This window comes from Orycteropus afer, unplaced genomic scaffold (assembly GCF_000298275.1).
Source record: "Orycteropus afer afer isolate SDZICR_OR568_19922 unplaced genomic scaffold, OryAfe1.0 scaffold00334, whole genome shotgun sequence".
In the NCBI taxonomy this organism is placed as follows: domain Eukaryota; kingdom Metazoa; phylum Chordata; class Mammalia; order Tubulidentata; family Orycteropodidae; genus Orycteropus; species Orycteropus afer.
This window is the reverse complement of record NW_006921921.1, coordinates 332455-350286: the sequence shown is the minus strand read 5'-3', so window position 1 is coordinate 350286 and position 17832 is coordinate 332455. Positions and strand designations below refer to the sequence as shown.

General features: G+C 37.8%; 1 protein-coding gene across 1 annotated transcript in view; it reads right to left on the bottom strand.

Annotated features, from left to right (window-relative positions):
• The window catches only part of LOC103206867 (PARP1 binding protein), a 211890-nt gene that overhangs the window by 55728 nt on the left and 138330 nt on the right, over positions 1–17832 (bottom strand). Inside the window, exon 8 of the mRNA XM_007952383.1 lies at positions 16214–16295. Within this exon, the coding sequence (XP_007950574.1) occupies positions 16214–16295 (82 nt within the window). The remainder of the gene's footprint in view (positions 1–16213; positions 16296–17832) is intronic.

The window sequence follows — 17832 nt, the reverse complement described above, 5'->3', positions numbered from 1 at the left end:
TGCTCCTTGGAAGCGAGAATGGCCAGACTTCGTCTCACCTATTTTGGTCATGTTGTCAGAAGGGACCATTCCCTGGAGAAGGATGTCATGCTTGGTGGGTGGGGGGTCGACGAAAGAGTGGAAGGCCTTCAACAAGATGGATTGACATGGTGGCTGCGATGATAGGCTCAAGTATAGCAGAGATCATGGAGGTGGCATGGACTGGGCTGTGTTTCGTTCTGCTCTGCATGGGGTCACTAAGAGTCAGAAATGACTTGACGGCACCTAACATAACATGACATAACATGTCTTGGTGATTTGCTGCTGGGATCTATCCTGTTTGGGTTTCATTGGACTTTTTTAGTGGATATATTCTCGTCTTTCATCGTATCAGGGAAATTCTCTTCCAACAAGTCTTTGACAATTTTCTCTGTGGTTTTACTTGTCTATTCCTGTTCTGAAATTCTGATTGCACACAGGTTATTCTTTTTCATGGTATCCCACATGACCCTTAGGCTTTCTTCATTTTGTTTTAATCTTTTTTCTTATTGATCCCTTCCAGAGAAGTATTCAGGTATTTGTGATCAACCTCACTAATTCTGTCTTCACTGGTTCAATTCTACTCCTTTGGCCATTCAATGTCTTATTTCTTTCTGAGAATTTAGTATTAATCTTCTGGATTTCTATCTGCAGATTTTGTATATTTCTAATTTTTCACTTATTTTGTCATTTTGTTCTGGTATTGTCTTCCAAAATTTTTCTAGGGTTTTATCTGTGTTTTCCTCAATTTTGTCAGTGTTTTCCTTGATCTGTCTCTCAGTTAGTTGAATATAATTCCTTATCAGGGAGTTCCAATGCTGCTCCTTCCTCAGAGATGTGTTCTGAGTCTGTATCCTGGTCCCTTTTTTCAACAGCTTTATCTTGCTTCTTCCTGTGGACTGTAATAGTCTGTTGTCTCCAAGACATTGTGATGTTTGTGTGTTTATATTTAATTGGTGATTGTATGTTAGAGTGATTTACCCAATATTTTCATTTTCTTTGTTTTGTTTAGGTGTATCTGAGTAAGCATGGTACTGTGCTCCTCTATTCGCTAGTTGGCAGCCCTTATGCACTCACCACCTGTCTCCTTTCCAGTGGCCTGCCTCCCATATGTTCGTGTTATCTTTGGCAAGAGAAGCCTATTCTTACCCTGGAATGTGAACAAGAATTCTGTCACTTTAAACATCCAACATGGCTACCTCTTACACACTCAAAATGGCTGCACCCAGCCACTGCTCGTGAACATTCAAAATGGCTGTGCCCTCCAGACAGCTGAAAGTCCACAGCTTAGTTTGTCTCCTTTGCTGTTTCCCTTTTCAGTTGTCAGCTACCTGTGCAGTAGTCTATGCAGTCCTTGGTGAGTAGGACCAATTTTTATGTTAATTCTCAGGTCCTAGCACCACTAGGAAATATTCGTCCATGCCACCAGCAGAGCTGACAGTCTGCAGCTCCATCTGTGTCCTTACTCACTGTTTTCATTCAGGTTCTTCTACTCAAAAAACTCAAACTCACTGCTATCAAGTCTATTCGACTCATCACAACCCCTCCTTGGATTTCCGAGGCGGTATCTCTATGGAAGTAGTGGCCAGTGGGTTTGAACCACCAACCTTCTGGTTAGCAGTCAAATGTCTTAGGTACTATGCCACCAGAGCTCCCACTTCTGTATCCTTCTTGATACCCCTTTTCTTTGTGGAAGAGGGTCTGTGGAACTTGTGTGTGCATTCCGCCATCTTAATGGAAGTCCTTGCTGCAACCATTTTTGAATTATCTTCAGCAAAATTTTACTAGCATGTGATAGTAATGGTATTATTCGATAATTTCCACATTCTGTTGGATCACCTGTCTTTGCAATGGGAACAAGTATCAATCTCTCCCAGTCACTTGGCCAAGTAGCTGTCTTCTACATTTTTTGGCACAAACAAGTAAGTGCCTCCAGTGCAGCATCCATTTGGTGAAACATCTCAATGGGTATTCTGTCAATTACTGGAGGCTTGTTTTTTTACCAATTCCTTCAGTGAAACTTTGACTTCTTCCTTTGATACCATTGATTCTTGATCATGTACTACCTCTTGAAATGGGTGAATATCAACCAATTTTTTTTTTTTTGTAGAGTAACTCTGTGTATTCTTTCCATCTTCTTTGATGCTTCCTGTATCATTCAATATTTTGCGCATGTTGTTGCTGTTGTTGTTATGTGCCATCAAGTCATCTCCGACTCATAGTGAACACTCCTTGGGTTTCCAAGGCAGTGTTTCAACAGAAGTAGATTACCCAATCTTCCTTCTGAGGAGGGGTTGGTGGGTTTAAACTGCCAACCTTCTGGTTAACAGTCAAGTGCCTTAGGCACTATGCCACCAGAGCGCCCATGTTGCCCTTAGTATCCTTTGATATTGTAACTCGAGGCTTGAAATTTTTTTTTAGTTCATTCAGCTTGAGAAATGCCAAACATGCTCTTCCCTTTTGGTTTTCAAATTCCACGTGTTTGCACATTTCATTATAATACTTTATTTTGTCTTCTCAAGCCACCCTTTGAAATCCTCTGTCCAACTATTTCATCATTGTTTTCCTATTTGTTTTAGCTACTCTCCACTCAAGAACAAGTTTTAGAGTCTCTTCTGACATCCATTTTGGTCTTTTCCTCCTTTCCTGTCTTTTTAATGACTGTTTGCTTTCTTCATGTATGATATTCTTAATATAATACCACAACTAGTCTGGTCTTCAGTCATTGGCGTTCAATTCATCAAATTTGTTCTTCCAATGGTATCTTAATTCACATGGGATATAATCAAGGTCAAGGAGCTCTGGTGGTGTAGTGGATAAGGATATGGCTGCTAACCAGAATCTCAGCGGTTCAAACGCACCAGATGCTCTGTGGAAGGAAGAAGGGGAGATCTACTTCTGTAAAGATTTAAAGCCTCAGAAACCCACTGAGGGTCTCTATGTGTCTGAATTGACTCTATGGTAGTGAATTTGGCTTGGTTTTATAATCAATGTCATATTTTAGCTCTCATGGACTTCTTTTAGTTTTCATCATTTCAGTCATCATCAAAAAGAACATTTCAAGATCTAACCTGAAGTACAATGCTGTCAGTGATAGGATAATACCCAGATACTTATGAGGAAGACTAGTTAATACTACTGTTATTTAAATTTGCATACCTACCACAAAAACCAAGGATGAAGAAATGTACCAACTTGTACAGTCTGATACTGATCAAACATGTAACCAAGATGTATTAATAATTACTGGTGATTGGAGTGCAAAAGTTGGAAACAAAGAAGCAGTATCGGTATTTGGAAAACATACCCTTGGTGACAGAAATGATCCTGGAGAGTAAATGATATAAACAAACCAGGAAGCATCAGTAGTTGGAAAATGTGGCCTTGATGACAGAAATGATTTCAGAGACCACATGATAGAATTTTGCAAGACAAGAGACTTATTCACTGCAAATAGCATTTTCAACAACATAAACAGCAACTACACACATGGATCCCACCAGATGGAATGCACAAGGATCAAATTGACTACATCTGTGCAAAGAGGCAATGGAGAAACTCAATAACATAAATCAGAACAAGGACCAATCTGACTACGGAATAGACCATTAATTGCACATATGTAAGTTCAAGTTGAAGAAAATTAAAATTATGGCCCTTAGTCACCCTTAAATCCTGGAATTGAACTTACCCCCATGGCTCAATTTTTGCCAAACAATAGACAGCTCTATAAAATGAACAATAACATCAGACAGATATGCACTCCTTAGAATAATGAACCATTCAAAATCAAAAGGGCAGCATTTGCCCAGAGACAAAGTTCAGAAGGCAGGAAGAGAAGGAAGAAGGAAGAATGGAAATGGAAAACACAGGGAGGAAATGGGATGAATGCTGTTACACTGTCAAGATTGCAAATCAGTGGCATGAAACAAAATGTGCATGTAACTGTTGAATAGAAAATGGATTGACTCTGTAAACTTTCACCCAAATCAAAATAAAAACTTAAAGAAAAAAAAAAAAGATTGTATATAAGTTTTCTTTTCCCAGCCCTGTATGAAAATATCTCTTTTTCATTAACTACCATTTATTAAGTTTCAACTGAGTGAGAGGCACACAGTACAGTAGAAGAGATGCCTAGGATGGCTTCTACACTCACAAATACATTCTGCTTAATAAATTTGCTATTGGCACACAACTGGAAGGAATAACAAATAAACTGGATAACAGAATCATGATTGAAAAGATCACAAAAAGCTAGAACTATATGTAGAAAATAATAAAACGAAAATGAATGGGGATTAACAAAGCCTTGTACAAAAATCCAAAACTATCAATTATAGATGTACAGCATGAGGGGGATCTTAAAACAACATACGAAAAAGACCTAGAGGTCTTGATGAAGCTTGACTGGAGCCAACTGTGTTCTGTCCAGCGAAGAGAGCAGCACAGAAAGTCATGATTGGTAGGAAAAGCACCAGATTTAGCTAAAAGACCTGGCTCCTGCTGCCGGCCCAATCACTTATTACCTAACTGGCCTTGGGCAAACCACTGAGCTTCTTTCTTATTTATCTACACACAAATGGGGGTGATATTTACCTCACAGCATTGTCAGGATGAAATGCAGCAAAAAATATGAAAGGCCTTTATAAACTCTAAAGAACTATGAAAACATTAGTTATTACTGAAGTAACATGTATGTATGAAGTGGGGATTCCGATACTAAGAGATTTGTTGAATCCAAGAGGATTCTAGGAATACAGCTCAAAAGAGAATGAACTTACAACAGCTCCTTCATTTTCATTATGAAAACAATGCAAGCCACATAGGTTTGCATTTATAACTTAACTGAGATTGCTTTTTCTTTGTTCATAAAAGTTAAATTTTTCTGCATAAGATTACTGGCTACGTAGAATTGAGATTACTTCCTGTTTCAAATCTTCCAAATCTTTCTGTGTATTTGATTTGGAATCACAAATAAGCAAAACAATTCCATCCTGAAAAGTGCTTTTGAAGCACTAAACAACTAAGAATAATGTCCAGATTCATACACGACTGTTAAAACCATTTTCTGTTCAAATCACATGAGAGAACAGATAGAAATTTTTCCTTTGTAGAGTGATTTCCCCCCTTTGGAAAGACTTTTATTCACAGTAAAAGTGCAACAAACTTCAAACTTGCCAAGAATTGGAAATGTTCTTTTGCCACAAACTCTTTTCAAATTATTAGGAGGTTCTTAGTTTGAGGAAAATAGTACTTCACATAGGAAAGGCTGACTCCAGTTAAATTAAAGCAAGTGAGTCAAAATATTGAAATGTTGCAGACATTGTCAGTATTAGTTGTAATAATAAGAAAATTAAAGTTATAACCCCCACTATGCCAGTAAATATATTAACTTCAAAAAACAAAAAAATGATTTTCAACAAAACTATTCAATACATAAGGAGCTCTAGTGGCTCAGTGCCTATGGCATTTGACTGATAACCAGAATGCTGGCGGTTCAATCCCACAAGCCACTCAGCAGAAGGCAATCTACTTCCATAAAGATTTACCACCTCAGAAACCCAATGGGAGTTGCTACGAATCAGAATTGACTCGATGGCAGTGGGTTTTCTTTTTTCCCCCAATATATAACTAAAAATAAGTACTCTAAGTTTATTTTTTAACTTTGACATTTTCAAAAAAACAGATTTGCTATACTTAAAGACACATGAATTTGTAATTCTATCAACTGACCCATTTCTGCATCAGTGAAATTCCATTTACTTTGCTAAATAGTAGGGAGATAACAGTTTCAACCTAAGTAGCAGTATTATCTTTTTTTATGATTAATTCTAATTAGTATGCCTTTATTTAATCTTTGGAGAGAGCATAAACTTTGAAGTTTGACACCCAAATAAGAATCCTTACTCTGCTACTTACTAGCTGTATGGTATGGAAAATAAGGCCATTTAGAGTTGAGCAAGAGCTAACTGGGATGAGAGATGTAAAATGTCAAGTATAATAATTGATAATTAGTAAGTATTCAATAAATTCCAACCTGATCAACTTCCAGCCAAAATGAGCTCAATTTTAGTGCAAATGCCACATTTCTTTTTCATTCTAATGAAAAGTGCTGTGTACTCCTTTAATGTCTTTTCTTAATGTTATCCTCAAAGGAGATCTCTACCAGCCACCTGATTTAAAACCTATTAAAACAAACACACAAAGACATAAAATGGAGTACCGCTCAGCCAGTAGGAGAAATGAAATCTTGATACATGCTACAGTACAGATGGACCTTGAAGACATTGTGCTGAGTTAAATAAGTCAATCACAAAAGGACAAAAGTTGTATGCCTTCACTTATATACAACAACAAGAAAGGCGAATGTATAGAGAGTAAAGTTTATTAATGGTTACCAGATGCAGGAGGGATGGGGAAAGGGGTTAACAGTGATGGAAAAACCACATTGATTACGGGTAGAGGTGCACAGCCACTAATTTTAATTACCATCAAGTTGAATACCTGTAAAAAGTTAAAGTGGCAAAGGTTGTGTGATAGATACATTTAGAACAATGACCATTCTCCCCACCCCATCCCCCAAAAAACTGAGTAGCAGTTTATGTCCAACCAAACACCTCATGGGATTTCGTTTCTTGGTCTGGAGGTTTAGGTCATGGCTTCATGGGACATGGGTTAATTGGTCTAGTACCGTGTTCAGTGCTTCTTTTCCACCTCCTAGTTTGATGTGTAGTGCCATGGGTTTTAAAAGCTTGTAAGTGGCCATTCATAGCACAACAGTTGGTCTCTGTTTGCCTGTAGCAACAGAGGAAGAAGGAATATGAGGAAGAGGTGGAATATGTGGCTTAGTGTCTCCATGAACAAGTGCCTTCCTTGCTCTGAGACCAGAAGAACTGGATGATACCTGTGGTTAAGGTTGTGTGTCACTTTCCTTAAACTTGCTCCACATTACTTATTCACTGTTATTTTACACAACTAAGCAATATATATATATATATATATATATTCACACACACACATATACTTTACACTAATAAGACAATCTAATAGTTTCACAGGGTTGTTTGCTTAACCTAAAATGCTCTTCCATTTCCCATGTTCAAATCCTACTTTTTTTTTTTTATCTCATCATCCGTCTATCTCTTCTACTTATTATTGGTCTCTAGTTGTCGCACTGTGTGTCTCTTTAATCCTCTAGAACTTCACTCTTTAATATGATAGACGCTAGCCTCATGTAGCTAATTAAAATTTAAAACTCCTCAGTTCTTAGGTGCAGCAGTCACATTTATGGTGCTCAATAACCAAATGTGCTTTAAAGCCCACAGAATTGGAGAGTGCAAACACAGAACATTTCCACTGCCACAGAAAGTTCTACTGGACAGTATTGATCTAGTAAACAGCTATATAATCCATGTCCTGCGACACATTTGTGTGTGGTAGATGGATTCTCAAAGGATTCTAGGACACTCTTTAGTTTCCTTGTTGCTGTTGTTGTTATGTGCTGTCGAGTGGGACCCAACTCCTAGCAACCCCTCCTTGGGTTTCCGAGGCAGTATCACTATGGAAATAGATTGCCCAACTTTCCTTCCGAGGAGTGGCTGGTGGGTTTGAACTGCCAGCCTTCTGGTTAGCAGTCAAGTACCTTAGGCATTACACGACCAGAGCTCCTAGTTCCATACGATGTGAACACTTACGCAATTCTGTATTAGTAAACAAAATCTTGAATCCATTCCCTGTATCTTCTAACTACTGTTGGAGAACCTGATGCGAAAGAACCAATTAAGCTTTGGAAAAAATTCACAATCATTATCTCTTCAAATATTGTTTCTACACTGTTCCCTCCACTCCTACAACTCCAGTTAGCCATATATTAGATTTTTCTCTGTGTGCTATTCTTCTCCTTTGCTTTTCCATTCTTTAGCTTCACCATTTTTCAATTTGGAAAATTTTCTAATGTCCTGCTTTCAAGTCCATGTTTCCTACCTAATGCTACATTCAGTCTGCTGTTAAACTCATCCAATGAGTTCTTAATTTTATATAATGTTTGCACTGTTCTCAAGTATCTATTTGGTTCTTTTTTTTTTATGGATTTCAATTATCTTTTTGAATTTCCCAGTTATTAATATTTTTCATCCATCTTATCCTCTAATTCCTTTAAGATATTAACAACAACAACTTAATTTTTTGTAAGCTAATTCCAATATCTGGATCATTTGTGAGTCTGCTTCCCTTAATTATAAGGCAAATCTCCCTATTTTCATATCCAGTATGTTTTCCTTCATGTTGGATACTGTGTACAAAGGAAATGTAGAGACTAGATACTACCTTCCCCCAAGAAGGGTTCCCCTTTTCTCTGTTAAGTAGACAGAATGAAAGAGTGAGAGGCTGATGAACTCCACGCTGTCAGGACACAGCGGGAACAGGGCTGGGTTGCAGTTTGCAAAACCCACATTCAACTTCTAACTCTTACCCGTTCAGCTTTCAGGTGAGCCTGTGGATCTCCAGCACCTCTGCCCTCGAAGTGTGTATGTCCATTTGTGTGGGGCGGGTCAGTGTCTTTCAGAGAGTTTTACTTGCTCTTTGGCCTCTGATTCCACCTTGCTTTCCTCACATACTTGCACCTCCAGACTGTTCACAAATATAGCAAATATTCTGAGGAGACCAGCCACGTGTTTGAGGCAGGTCCCACTCCTCAAGCAGATGATTTCAGTCTACTATATCAAGGCTCCCTAGCCTCCCACACAGCTCAATTTCAGCAAATATGCCCTCGGTTAAAAATAACTGTGCATTCAGGGCTCCAAAGTTTCCAAATTATTACCAGCTTCTCAAGACATACAAAAGCTTTGCTGGTTTTTCTTTTCCTCAATAGAGTTCCTTTGCATGGGCCAACACCAATTTTCAATTCATACTCAAAACTAGCAAAAACCGGCTAATAATAGGCTGCACACCTCAGAAGGACTTCACCTTCCTCAGATTTTTAGCTTGTCTGGCTGTTTGCTTCCATAACTTCCTTAACTATGCCATATTTTAAAGTAACATTTTCCCCAATTTCTCGGCCCTTTATTATTTTGTCATTGCAGCAGAAATCATGTTCTGCCATGACCTACTATATTCTACTTAGAAAAGGAAGTTTCCTGGTATGTAAATAACTTCTTGATTCAGTTCCTCCTTATTCAAGAGCATTTTAGTTCTTCCTCAGAATTATATTTGGAAGGCTGCATATTTTCTGTTATCCTTCATTTTCTGAAGCCTAAGGAATGGTGGAGATAGGAGTATAGGTAAGATGAGGAGCTCTGCTGTCTGAAAAAATTTCTGGGATCTACACTTTCTCCTAAAAGTTTATTTTGTACTATATGTACTATTGGAGAGTTCACGTCATCCAGTTCAGGACTGAATTTCATTCAAGCAGGAGGGGACCATTTGGATAATTTCCGGAATTCAGTATGTACCACTAAGAGCCTTCATTTCTGCCAGAGTGTAAACCTCAAGGCTCATTTTCCACATTTTATCCACATTACTAACCAGTTGTCAGTTCTACTATTTCTCTGTCAGGAAAGAAAGAATAAAAATATAATAAGAATAAATCCTTAGTTTGCTTCTAGTTTTGGAAATATTGAAGATAACTCTCAAGATTTTGTCAGCACTGGCATAGCAGCTGGGGACGAGGACTGGATTAGGAGCCGAGTTGTGTCATGCCACTTCACTCTGCCATCTTCTACTTTGTTTCCTTAGCCACAACTTTTTATCATATTTTATTCTAAAATAAATAAACAATTAAAAGTTCATTGTATTACTTTAGAACAATATAAAGGGACAAATATTGTAAAATGTTTTAATACAAGTATAAGGGTACCGTTATAGCACATATAGTGTTTTTGAATTGGGGGTAAGAGCGGGCAGGAAATATCCTCTAAAAGTTCTTAACAGAATCTTAAAGGTTCAGAAAGAATCTTCAGAATGCCTTCACAGGAGTATTTATTTGATTATTATAGACAAGTTTCCTAATAAGGTGCTGCTGTTGTTGTTGTTATGTGCCCTCGAGTCAGACCTGACTCCTAGCGACCCCTCCTTGGGTTTCCGAGGCAGTATCACTACGGAAGTAGATTGCCCAACCTTCCTTCCGAGGAGCGGCTGGTAGGTTTGAACCGCCAGCCTTCTCGTTAGCAGTCAAGTGCCTTAGGCACTGTGCTACCAGAGCTGCAGTAGGAAATAAAACTTGAGGGCTTAACATGACTATATTAATAAACAGTTTCCAAAATGGTTCCACAGAATTTTGTAATCAGGGAGACTATTTTTATTTAGAAATGAAGAAAGTGAAATCTAAGAAAAAACTAATTTAACCCACATAATAATGCCATGGATATTTCACAAGTAAGCATCATCTGCAACACCTAAGTTCTCCACTATTTTCTACTTTTAAAACGTCCTTTTCAAAAAGGTACTTCTGGTGTAAATCATATATTCTTCCCATGACTAAAGGAAATAAAAGTATGCCAAAAGATAAAAGTAACAAGGTAATTAAAACTCTGGTAGCATAGTGCCTAAGGCACTTGACTGCTAACCAGAAGGCTGGCGGTTCAAACCCACCAGCCACTCCTCGGAAGGAAGCCTGGGCAATCTACTTTCATAGTGATACTGCCTCGGCAACCCAAGGAGGGGTCGCTATGAGTTGGGGCTGACTCAACGGCACATAACAACAGCAACAACAATTAAAACTAGCCTACTTTTCCATAGTTACTTTGGTAGTAAATATCAGCATCACCACTCCATGTCAGTTTGTCGAACTGTGGTGGCTTGCATGTTGCTGTGAGGCTGGAGGCTATGCCACCGGTATTTCAAATAACAGGGTCACCCATGGTGGACAGGTTTCAGCAGAGCTTCCAGACTAAGACAGACTCAGAACAAGGAAGGGGCCATCCACTTCTCAAAGTATTGGCCAGTGAAAACCTTATGAATAGCAGTGAAATACTGTCTGATATATTACTGGAAAATTTATGAATAGCCTTGAAACACTGTTGGATAGTGCCAGAAGATGTGCCCCTCAGGTTGGAAGGCCTTCAAAATAAGACTATGACTGAGAAAGAACTGCCTCCTCAAAGAAGAGTCTTCTCAAGGACATGGATGAAGTAAAGCTTTCGGGACCTCCAAGTCCTGATGTGGCACAATTCAAAATGGGAAGAAACAGCTGCAAAGACCCAGTAATAATCGGAACACTGAATGCACAAAGTATGAATCTAGGAAAATTGGAAGTTGTCAAAAATGAAATGGAATGCACAAAGATCAACATACTAGGGATTAGTGAGGTGAAATGGATTGGTTTTGGTCTTGTTGAATCAGACAGCCATATGATCTACTGTGCCAGGAATGACAAATTGAAGAAGAAAGGTGTGGCATTCACTGTCACAAAAAATGTTTCAAGATCTATCCTGAAGTACAATGCTGACAGTGATAGGATAATATTCATATGCCTACAAGGATGACAAATTAATACGACTATTATTCAAATTTATGCACCAACCACCAAAGCCAAAGATGAGGAAACTGAAGATTTTTACCAACTTCTGCAGTCTGAAATTGACCAAACATGCAATCAAGATGTATTGATTAGTACTGGAGACTGGAATGTAAAAGTGAGAAACAAAGAAGAATCACTAGTAGCTGGAAAATATGGCCTTTCTGATAGAAATGATCCCAGATTGCATGATAGAATTTTGCAAGACCAATGACTTAGTCGTTGTAGATACTTTTTGTCAACAACATAAACGGTGGTTATACACATGTACCTTGCCAGATGGGATATGCAGGAATCAGATCAACTACATCTGTGGAAAGAGGTCATGGAGAAACTCAGTATCTTCAGCTAAAACAAGACAAGAGCTGACTAGGGAACTGACCATCAAGTACTCATATGCAAGTTCAAGCTGAAGCAGAAGATAGTTAAAATAACTCCATGAGAGCCAAAATATAACCTTGATTATATACCACGTGAATTGAGAGACCACCAGCTTAAGAACAGATTTGATGCATTAAACACCAATGACCAAAGACTGAATGAATTCTGGGATGACATCAAGAACATCACACATGAAGAAAGCAAAAGGTCATTAAAAATATAGGAAAGGAAAAGAAGACCAAAATGGATGTCACAAAAGACTCTGAAACATGCTTTTGAACACAGAGTAGCTAATGCAAATGGAATAAATGACAAGATAAAAGAGACAAACAGAAGATTTTGAAGGACTGCTTGAGAAGACAAAGTATTCTATTGAAATGCGCAAATACCTGGAGTTAAGAAACCAAAAGGCAAGAACACTCTCAGCATTTCTCAAGTTGAAAGAACTGAAGAAAAAATTCAAACCTTGAGTTGCAATACTGAAAGATTCTGTGGGTAGAATACTGAATAATGCAGGAAACATCAAAAGAAGATGGAAGGAATATACAGTCACTATACCAAAAAGAATTGGTCAATGCTCATCTATTTCAGGAGGTGGCATATGATCAAGAACCAATAGTACTGAAGGAAGAAGTCAAAGCTGCACTGAAGGAATTGGTGAAATAAAACAAGCCTCCAGGAACTGATGGAATTCCCATTGAGATATTTCAACAAATGGATGCCACGCTGGAGGCACTTACTCATCTATGCCAAGAAATCTGGAAGACACCTACTTGGCCAACTGACTGGAAAAGATCTATATTTGTACCCATTCCAAAGAAAGGTGATCCCACAGAAAGTAGAAACTATTGAACAGTCCCATTAATATCACATGCAAGTAAAATCTTGCTGAAGATAATTCAAAAATGGTTGCAACTGTATATTGACAGGAAATGTCCAAAAATGCAAGCTGGATTCAGAAGACGCGGAACAAGGGATATCACTGCTGATGTCAGATGGATCATGGCTCAAAGCAAAAAATACCAGAAAGATGTTTACTTATATTTTATTGACTATGCAAAAGCATTCAACTCTGTGGATCATAACAAATTATGGATAACATTGGGAAGAATGGGAATTCCAGAACACTTAATTATGTTCATGAAGAACTTGTACATGGACAAGAAGGCTGTCATTAGAACAGAACATCTGTTCTTCATGGCTTAAAATCAGGAAGGGAGTGCATCAGGACTGTATACTTTCATCAGACTTATTCAATCTGTATGCTGAGCAAATAATCCAAGAAGCTGGACTACATGAAGAAGAACATGGCATCAGGACTGGAGGAAGACTCATTAACAGCGTGCGATATGCAGATGACAGCCATGCATACCGAAAGTGAAGATGACTTGAAGCACTTTCTGATGAAAATCTAAGACTACAGTCTGCAGTATGAATTACACCCCAACATAAAGAAAACAAAAATCCTCACAACTGGAGTAATAAGCAGCATCACAATAAACAGAGAAAAGACTGAAGTTGTCAAACATTTCATATTATTTGGTTCCACAATCAACACCCATGGAAGCTGCAGTCAAGAAATCAGATGTCGTATTACACTGGGGAAATCTGCTGCAAAAGACCCCTTTAAAGTACTGGAGAGCAAAGATGTCTATTTGAAGACTAAGATGTGCCCAACCCATGCCATGGTATTTTCAATCACCTCATATGCAGGTGAAAGGTGGACAATGAATAAGGAAGACCAAAGAAGAGTTGATGCTTTTGAGTTGTGCTGTTGGCAAGAACACTGAAGTACCATGGACTGCCAGAAGAACTAACAAATCTGTCCTGGAAGCAGTACAGCCAGAATGCTCCTTGGAAGCGAGAATGGCCAGACTTCCTCTCACCTACTTTGATCTTGTTTTCAGAAGGGACCACTCCTTGGATAAGGATATCACGCTTAGTAAAGTGGAAGATCACTGAAAAAGGCGAAGGCCCTCAATCAGATGGCCCACCGTAGTGGCTGCAATGACGGGCTCAGACAGTGAAAGGGCTATGAGGCTCACACAGGACTAAGCAGTGTTTCGTTCTGCTGTACAAAGGGCTGCTATGGGTTGGAGCCCATTCGAGGGCACCTAACAACAACAACAACATTAGCAACATTTTTTTTATTTCCAACAAGTACTCTACCTGGCTATTTTCTTGGTTCAGTTGAGTACCTGGAAAACGAGTTATTTTCACACTTGCTTTTGTAAAGAGTACTGTACTGTAAAACATATTCATAAATGCCAATTCCTTCTCTTCTCTACTGCAGTTTTGCTCCAAATATATGTCGACTACTCTAGTTCTACTGTTAAGTAATGGAAACAATGTCTTTATAATCTCACTGGTATTTAACTATGATTTTGCACACTGCCATCAGTATTTCACAGAAGTTTTAAGATCTTAGATGAGGTGCCTTCCCAGGATCTTGATTTCCTCATTTGTAAGTGAGATCAGATTAGACGATGTCTCTCCTACTTTCCAAAAATTCTAAATTTGTCTATATATTTTATAATAATGTGTTCACCCTTAACAACTTTAAATAAATATCTTTTCATTCTACAGATGGATTTTTTAAAATCATTTTTATTTACTTAGTTCTAACAAAATATTCCAGCTATCTTTAAATCAAAATATCAAAAATTTTATCAATATTCATAGAAGGGAAAAGTAGTAGAGCACTCAAATTATTACTTTTCTGTTCTTAACAGCACGTCCAAAGGATATGTTTATATACATACATATCTTGCCTTAAACCGTTTTTGTTGTGTACCATCAAGTCAATTCCAACTCATAGCAACCCCATAAGACAGAGTAAAATCACCCCATAGAGTTTTCTGTGCTGTAATCTTTACAGGAGAAGATCATCAAATCTTTTCTCCTGTGTAGCCACTGGCGGTTTCAAACCACTCATCTTCTGGTTAGTAACTGAGTGTTTAAGCATTAGCTACTAGGGCTCCTTGTTCTTGGACTACAAGTACTTACATCAATATAATGTTAACAAAAAGTTAACAAATTTTATTCAAAGAAAAACTTTGTAAAATTCAAAGATGTATTCCACAGACATTAGTTATGGCATAGTGCCTAAGGCATTTGACTGCTAACCAGAAGGTTGGCAGCTCAAACTCAGGAGCCACTCTGTGGAAGGAAGACTGGGCAATCTACTTGCATGAAGATTTACCACCTGGGAAACCAAAGGGGGTCATTATGAGTCAGAATTGATGTGATGGCAGTGAGTTTGGTTCGTTTGCTACTAATAGCAAATACAAAGATGTTGTTGTCGTTGTTGTTATGTGCTGTCAAGTTGGACCCGATTCATAGTGACCCCTCCTTGGGTTTCTGAGGCAGTATTACTACGGAAGTAGATTGCCCCATCTTCCGATAATTAAAATCCCTGATCATTAGGACTGTATTTCAAATGGGAAAAAAAAAAATCTCATGCATTAGAGTACTCTTTTTAGCTGCATTAGAATAAATAACCATATGTTAATTTAAGGGTAATTATTATAAATTTTACATAAAAAGTTTGTTGAATGTATGAATCAATTTCCAACCACAGAACAGGGCCTAGTACAGAGCAGGTACTCAATAAATATATGTTGAATAAATGAATAGATTAAGACCATGTTTCTTTTTGAAAATTAAGACCAAAGAAATTTCAAATCTCGCAGAAACAAAATTCTGACTAATAACAGGAATAAGGACAGAAAAGGTTTGTTCAAAACTAATGAAAATATAAAGAACAGGTCTAATCAATGGAAAATGTGAAATGTCATCCCACTCTCAATCTACAATTAATTATACTCTGCCACTATCTACATAGTTTCTCAAGGTTCAGTATAAAATACTAGAAATGTAAGTGGAAAGCCACACCTTCTTTATTTTCTCCACTCATTCAACAGATACTTCACACTTAGCACAGCAGGTACTTAATCCTTTCCTTTCAGGTTCAGTGGCTTGAATAAACCAGAGACAGATTGGTCAAGATTACATAGAAGGGAAGTGTCTATATATCAACAATCATAACTCATTTTCTATTTAATTAATATTATTATTATATATAATGTATATTTATAATATATAGCTCAATTATATATATTTATTCTAAAAATAGAATAATTTTCATTTTCATGATGTTGTTGTTGTTTGCCATCGAGTCGGCCCCGACTCATAGCAACCCCTCCTTGGGTTTCCGAGGCAGTATCACTTCGGAAGTAGGAATGCCCAACCTTCCTTCCGAGGAGTGGCTGGTCATTTTCATGATAGTACATTAAATTATACCTTAATTTTTTTCTCTTGTATTGACTTCTGGACACGTTCTCTTAGGGGTTTCATCGATGAATTATTCACTTGTGTGGGAGATCTGTGTCCAAAAAAAAACAAAAACTTATTTTTAAAAGTATCTTTTCAACTACTTCCCCTTCTTGTAACTGAAAGCACAGTTATAGGATAAAAGATAATTGAACTTAGCTTGCTGTTGTTATTATTGTTGGTTTTGCTGTTGGGTCGATTCTGGCTCACAGTGGCCCTACAGGGTCCTACACAGAGTGGAACTGCCCCATGCGGTTTCCCAGGACAAAGTCTTTACCAAGTACATCACCAGGTCTTTTCTCCCACAGAGCTGCTAGCAGGTTTGAAACGCTGACATTTCAATTACAGCTGAGCACTTAACCACTGCACCACTAGGGCTCCTAGTTGTTTACCATACTAAATAAAAGTGTTCTGACAGTTCTAAATAGTAATAGTTTGATTAGTTTGGTTGTTAAATATTTGAGAGATTCTACTATTTAATAAGGGTGCTCTGGTGGCGTAGTGCCTAAGGCATTTGACTGCTAACCAGAAGGTTGGAGGTTCAAACTCACTGGCCATTCCTCAGAAGGAAGGTTAGGCAATCCACTTCCATAGTGATACCATCTCGGAAACCCAAGGAGGGGTCACTATGAGTCAAAATTTACTTGATGGCATATTACAACAACAACAGCTACTTATAAGGCAATGTAAAAGATATTGTAAGCTATAGAAAGTTGATTCATATATTAACCATGGATTCAGGCATCCTGAAATCTAAGTGAAGAAAATAAGACAATCAAATAGCTAAAAGTAAAAGCACAAAATGGCAAGTGCCACAGCAGCAATATAAGTTCAGGTCGTCTCTGACCTACGATGTATTCGAATTGAAATGAACCATACTTATAACCACCCATTAATTTTTTTGTGCGTCTTATCACTAGTAACATGTACTACATATAATGTATTGCAGCATGAAATTCGCTGATGTTATCTTTCTCAGATGTTACCTCACAGATGTTCAATTTTATAATTTATTGTTCAAAGCACTGCCATATAGATTTAGCTTTCTAAACTAAATGCAGCGCTTCAGTGCTTGCAAACACGGAACCTAATGCTGATGGCTTTGCTAAAGTCAATAGACAGGGTCAGGAAGCAGTGAGATGTTATCGTGAAATATATATACATATAAAATAAAATGTTTATACAGACAACTGCCACTAATTTTCTAACTAGAAACAACATCCTCATCCCTGGGGACAATCCAGATGATACAGAACCTTCCGGTAGTGGAGTTACTACGACGCTGCCAAAACGCCAATCTCATCCAATTTTTCTTCATCATCAGAGTAAATGTTTATTGTGTGTGCATTTTTTAATGTATGTATTCAAATATATCTATAACTTTATATGTAATGTTTCTAATGCCAAAGACAAAGATCGGATTTATAAAGATTCTGATAATAAAAGGCAACGCTAATTTAAATTACTACATAATTAAAGGATGTGTTATATAATATATAATGTATACAATATATGGGAGCTCTGGTAGCATAGTGGCTAAGACACTTGCCTGCTAACCAGACGGCTGGCGGTTCAAACCCACCAGCCAC